We start from the raw sequence: 6,416 nt of genomic DNA on the forward strand, positions 1-6,416 counted from the left end.
CCCACCCCCCGGTGCCCACCACAGCCCAGACCACTTGCTACCTGAAACCCACCCAGCCTGAAGAGGCCGCTCAGGCAGTCTGTGCAGCACCCCCCAACCCCACACTCCCCAACGGGAAAACAGGTGCTGACTCCTCCTCACCCAGCTCCCCGACCCTGTCCTCCTCTCTCTCCCGCCAGAGGAGCCCTTCCAGGGCCTTTCATGGCCAATCCTCAGGGCCAGCCCCCGGGCCCGGCACCCGAAGGCCGGCAGCCAGAGCTGGTCAGAGGAGTTGGTGTGGCTCATAAAAACACAGCTACAGAGTTCGACCGGGCTGGACCCAACCCCGGGCCTGCCGCGAAAGCAGCGCTCGGCTCCCCGTCGGGGACTGTGCGGACACCTCAGTGAGACAGAGCGGTTCTCTCCTGCTAATAGCCCCTGGGGGCAGCCCAGCGCACCACACTCCTGCCCAGCGTTACAGGTGACGGTTGGGTTAAGGGCATGGGGAACAGTCTTCTCACAAGAAGAATTTAAGCACCAAAGAGATGTGTTCTGAGAGGTACAGACAATACCTTGAAATCCCAAATGGTCATGGCTCCGTCAATGCCGGTAGTGCAAAATTTGCGACAATCTTGCTTGTCCACCTCGTAAATAGACACTTGACTGAAAGGAAGCACAAGCGAGAGACAGTGAGGGGCGTGGCGGAAGCGAACGCAGCCTTCCTAGACGCTCAGCGGCGTTTCCAGGAAACCAAGTGTCCACCAGTTCCTTTAAGGTGTCTGTGGATAGTAGTCTGGGGCACCCTGACTCAGAAAATGCTCAGATGAATTTTATTACCAGGTATCCAGAAAAGAGACTGCCAAAAGGGAAAAGTTAAGGATGGGCATTAACCTTAGGGATGTAAAGAGAAGCAGGGCGATCCGGGCCACACAGCGCGGCCCTGGGGGAGTAGGGGGCGGGCACAGCCACAGTCAGGACAGGCTTTCTGAACAAACTAGAGGCCTCGTGAAGCATGGCTGAAACCCACCTGGCTCCTCGTGTGCACCGTGATGCTGCTGAGAAATCTAACTGAATGATCTTACTTGTACATATAACTTGAAATCTAGGACTGAAGTGACAACTACGGTCACTTTTCAGACAGGGTCTGACTGACCTTCCTGCCGGATGCTCCCTACGAGAGGAACACGCTGTTCAGGACGGTCTCCTTTTGTTCTCAGTCACGTTTCTGAGACAGCGAGACTCAGAAGAGGCTGCCTGAGGGCAGGGCCCGTGCTCTGCGTGTGGAGGACAGGCTGACTACGGGGTGCGGGTGGAGCTGGCTCTCTGTAACAAGCTGGAAACAAGGGCCCGAAGTCGGGAAGCTACAGCCTCCTGTCACCCCGTTCCTGAAGGGTCGCCCGGGCCCAGAGGGCACAGACAGACCATCACGGGACTGGCAGGAAGCAGAGGGGAGCGGCGCCCCCTGGCGGCCGGGCGGGGCACCTACGTAATGCTGTTCTGGTGCAGGGTCTCCAGGGCCGTGTTGCGGTCCTCGGTCGTGGCCCGCTTGTCCATGTTGCGGAAGCGCTCCATGGCCGACATGTTGCGCTGGATGCTCTGTTTGGGGATGTCCAGCTTGGAGACGAAGGTCAAGCAGCCGCGGTCGTCGTAGTTAAAAAGCATGGGGCAGCAATCATGGCCCTGAAATGGGGGAGCTGTCAGGCCGGGTTGCGGGGGTGCCCACCAGCTCCCCCAGCGGACGGTCCCACCACAGAGGCCTCTGGATCCGTTCCTTCTACGAGGCTGCTGTTCCCTGTGCCTCAGCCTCAGGGCACACAGCCTCAGTGCACGGCCTGTTCTGGTCTCAAGAATGAAACGCAGGGCATGTGCAGGAAGATAAGATAAATACTTACAGCAGCCACGACGCTGTTCTCTGAGACGAATGACACACTCAGGAGAGGCAGGAACTCTGTCTTCAGAGTTGAGACCCTGAACACGAGAACCCGGTTAACACGCACTGGAAGGGGCCATGCAGCCTCGTCAGACACGGGGGGTGACAGAGGACATGTTCTCAAGGGGCGTCACAGCACTTGGACAGCACAGGACAGACACTTCGCAAGAGGAGCCCTGTGAGGACTTCCTTGGTGGTCCAGTGGCTAAGACTGTGCTCCTAATGAAGGGGGTCCCAGATGAGGTCCCCTGCAGGGAACTAGGTCCCACACACTGCAATGAAAGATCCCACATGCGGCAGCTGAGCCCCTGCGCAGCCAAATAATTAAAGTGAATAAATCTTTTTTTTTTTTTTTTTAAGAGAAGCCCTGTGACCTCCAGCAATCTCCAGCACGGGCCCGCCCCGAGGTGACCTGCAGCAGCAGGGGCCTCTGCCCCTCTGGCTGTGCCCACCCCTCCTGGTTCTGTTGCCCTGGCCTTGGCCCCCTGCCCCGTTACCCACATGCCCTCCTCCTGCCCACCTGAAGTCCACCCTGATTTCTGAAACTCGGCCTGGGTCTCATCACCCCCACAAGCAGCTTTCCTGCACCACTGCAGCCTGCAGGGCTTCCCCTCTCTCTGGCCTCCTAGAGCTGACTGTCACTGTCACGACCGAAGGCCCTTTTCTGACACCATCCTCGTCTGGGCTCACAGGGGCTCCTAGTGGGCCGGGACCACAGACACTCACGGAAGTCTAGTCTGTGCCCGTCAGGCACTGGGCCTGCAGCTATGGCCACTGACCAACAAAACACAGTGTTAGCCAGCCAGGACCTCACACATGAATGGGCCATGTGTGTGGGTACATGTATGCTTCATGGTCACCTGCCAAGAAATGATAGATGCAGCAGCAAATGTGCTGATTGATGAAGGAGGATCATATGCCGCAGAAATGCGTCACGGTTGTGCTCAGTCATGTCTGAGTCTTTGTGACCCTATGGACTGAAGCCCGCCAGGCTCCCTGGCCATGGGATTTTCCAGGCAAGAACACTGGAGTGGGTTTCCACTTCCTTCTCCAGGGGCTCTTCCCTACCCAGGGATCAAACCTTCATCTCCTGCACTGGCAGGCGGATTCTTCACCACTGAGCCACCAGGGAAGGCTCACATGGCTCCATGTGAAAGTCACCCCTGCAACCTCCAACTGCCTCCTCCACCAGCATGACTGGCGTTGGATTAAAGTCCTAACACCTCATCCGAGGCTTTCCTGTGGCTTACCTAGCTCTTACTACATGAAATACTTATGTCTGAGATGGAGAAGGGTGGAGGATGTAATCTGACTTGCAGCACCGGAAAAGGCAAATAATACATCAGTAGGACGGTAGACAGGGGCTTGTGAGCATCTGCTCAGAGCTCATTATGCGTTATAGTAAACTACAGAAAGCAAGCAGCCATGACATCAGAACATGACTGAAGGACAAGGAGCAAATTACTGTACAGGATGCACAGCATAATCCCACTGGCGTTGAAAATGAAAAGATGTGTGTGTCTATATACGTGCAGAAAAATCATCTTGAAGATGATGTAATTTAGGATTGGGGGGAATGTTTAAAAAAATTTAAAAACAAAACAAAAACCAACCAGTTCAATCCAAGTAGTAAAAAAGACATTCTCTTTGAAATGTCATTTTGTTCCCGCCATGGGGCAGGGGGAATCAGATGTGAGGGCTTCCGGGAACAGGGTGCCAGGTCAGGAGACCCTTACAGGTGGGCTCCCTCTAGCTGCCAGTGGAAGGATGCGCCAGGAAAGAACGGAGATTCATAAGCGGCAAGGACTGCGGTCGCCCCCTCTGCCCTCCAGGCACGAGCAGCAGATGCGAGCTCTGAGCTCTGAAGGACGCCCTCCGCCCTCCTCAGGGCTGAGCTGGGGCCTCCTCACCCCGAGTCCTTGCAACCCTGGCCCCTCCAGCGTGCACCCCGGGTGGGCTGGCTGCCAGGGGTCGGCCATCACCAAGGCCCCGGGTGAATGGAGCTCTGCTCACCGACCACAGAGAGGAAGAACACATCCCCCACTTCATCTAAAGCTGTGGGATGACGCGCACGTGCTGTGAGGGATTCTCAGGGATGGATTAACTGCCACCTGAAGGAACTCTGGGACCAGGAGCAAACCAGGAGGCTCCTTCGGAGGATTCATGATGGGTATTTCCATTAACAAGTGTTTCTGGAAGGGAAACCTGAATCTTCAAAATCTCCCCAGATGGACCATCTAAACGTGTGAAGGTGACTTTAAAGGCTGCTGTGCAGCCAGGTTGGGACTTTTACGCTCGTGTCCTGTACTTCCACCAGGGCTGGGAGGCCTCAGGCCAGCTGCGGAGAGACCCCACGCTGCTCCTCTGTAAGCCCAGACAAAGGCTAATACTCACTGCACGCTTTTGGAGGCGTCGGCAACGGACACGGTGCTATCATGGCTGACCCAGGCCAGGCGGCTGCCACTGGCTGAGAAGCTGACCCCGTGCACCCAGCCGCCGGTGCCGCTGCCCCCGAACTCGGACATCAGCTGACCGAAAGGCATCTTGCTGCCCCAGGGCGTGCTGGCTGGCTTCTCATCCACTTCTTTAATGTAGGCAGAAAACACTCTGTGGTTTAAGGGCAGAGAGAGAAGGAAAAAGGAATGAAAACATCCGTATGTACTACTAGAAACAGGCCATGGGCAGCTGCTGGCAGGCGCCCCAAGACGCAAAGGTACCAACTCAGCAAAACCAAAACCTGACGACAGGCAAGTTCCCACATGCACCTCTCAAGGAGAAGGTTCGGCGGGCTGCCTCCGCGTCAGTTCAAGTGTGGCCTATGGCCCATGAGGCATCGCTCTTCGGGCACAGCATCTGCAGGTGATGGACACAGAAGCCATTCCCCTTCCCTCCTGGAGGGCATCTGGAGGAGGACCATGCTGTCCTGCCTGCCCCTCCCCAGCCCACGGCGGTCTCTGCAAAACGAGGCTACCCGCCATTATTCTCAACAACAGTGGTCCAGGAAGCCCACAGGGACAAATAGCAGGAGAGGGGAAACGATTTGCCGCCCTGCAGGAAACCACCGGTACTAACTCATTTGAAGAATGAAAGGGACATCCCAAGAGAAAGCCAAGGGCACCAGGGAGGCTGAGGGGGCAGGCTCTCCCTAGTGTCAATGTCCAGCCTGGGTAGCAGGGCTCGCCTGGGATGAAGACGGGTCCTTTACAGCCTCGGGTCATCGGTCTCCTTCTCTAATTCCAAGACTTAATTCTGTGGGAAGCTGTTCTGACCCAGACGGAAGCAGAAGGGCTGGAGAACAGCTGGGAGTCGGTCCTTCTAGTCCCTTGGCCCTCCAGTGCTATTTCTTTGTACGGCTTCGCTTTGAAAACTTCTGAACCCTAACTGCTACACTGCTGCTCAAGTAGAAGGGTCAGCATTTTCCCCAAAGCACCTGATGCTACCGTCCTCTCATCCCACAGCCGAATTCTTACACACATCCTTAAAAAAACAAACCAAAAGAACTTGGGTATTCTTGGATATAAATCATTAGACAGGTTTTCTGGAATGTCTTCACACAGCTTACTAAAGAAAGCTTGCACCCCCATCTCCCAACCCACGAACCAGCGAATAATGAAGCAACATATATTTGCTTTTCTTTTGGCTAAAGGCTGGGGCGGGGGGGCGGAGGGAGCCTTCTTGATAAAGAACAGCTTTAAAAAGCAATTACATCGTATGATCCTTAAAGCGCTCGGCAAAGTGGCCCTGTTTCTTCCAGGCCCATGCTCATGACAAATAAAGAGCTTCAGCTGAGAAGGAACCCAGCAGCGCCCTGTTCAGCTCTGTTTTGCTAATCTCAGCCTCACTCTGGAACGCACAGAGTCCCCTGCCAGGGTTGTGAGATGAGAAACGACCTGTGGGGGTGGGGGACCCTGCACCTGCGCCCCCCTCCCCCCGCCAGAGGACACTTCCTGGTTTGGCCCCTGCAGCCCCTCCACCTGCCCCTCCTCGCCCTCTTCTTTCTGCCTCCTGATTTCCGCACATGCTGGCATTCCTTTTCTAGATCACAAGCTCCTTTCATCTCTTGAGTCCTTCGTGGGGCCCGGCACAGTCCCTTACAAAAGAAAGGAACAGCACAAACACTTGCTGAAGGACGGAGAACGAGGAGCTGAAGGCTGCTGCCAACCCTCGCCTGCTCCCACCTGCATTTGAAGTCGCAGGATCCCGCGGCCAGCAAGACATTGTTGGGATGCCAATCCAAGCTGAGGACCGTGGAGCGGATGGGCTTTTTAATGTGCTTGCTCACCCACCTACAAAAGGAGAAAACCCATTTCAGTTTACCCACGCATCAAGCAACCGTCCCCAGGTGACCCACAGATGTGCGCCAGGTGAAACCAGCCCCACGGGGCTCCTGCTGGAGAGGAGGTGCGTCTATAAAGGAAAAGAGCAAGGGGGACCCGCAGAGGCCCTTCTGCTCCTTTTCACCCTTTGACATTTTCACCAGAACAGCCGGTTCTGAACTTTCCTGGCT

The 6,416-nt window shown here is 55.8% G+C and overlaps 1 protein-coding gene across 2 annotated transcripts in view; it reads right to left on the reverse strand.

The window, feature by feature from the left end:
* ARPC1A (actin related protein 2/3 complex, subunit 1A, 41kDa) overlaps nucleotides 1-6,416 on the reverse strand; it is a 23,985-nt gene that overhangs the window by 1,333 nt on the left and 16,236 nt on the right. For both annotated transcript variants that reach the window (XM_010845737.1, XM_010845738.1), the window contains 5 exons: nucleotides 6,088-6,195; nucleotides 4,304-4,516; nucleotides 1,872-1,947; nucleotides 1,466-1,659; nucleotides 552-642 (listed from right to left, as the gene is read on the reverse strand). In XM_010845737.1, coding sequence (XP_010844039.1) covers nucleotides 552-642; nucleotides 1,466-1,659; nucleotides 1,872-1,947; nucleotides 4,304-4,516; nucleotides 6,088-6,195 — 682 coding nt within the window. The remainder of the gene's footprint in view (nucleotides 1-551; nucleotides 643-1,465; nucleotides 1,660-1,871; nucleotides 1,948-4,303; nucleotides 4,517-6,087; nucleotides 6,196-6,416) is intronic.

This window comes from Bison bison, unplaced genomic scaffold (assembly GCF_000754665.1).
Source record: "Bison bison bison isolate TAMUID 2011002044 unplaced genomic scaffold, Bison_UMD1.0 scf7180017864223, whole genome shotgun sequence".
Taxonomy (NCBI): Eukaryota; Metazoa; Chordata; class Mammalia; order Artiodactyla; family Bovidae; genus Bison; species Bison bison.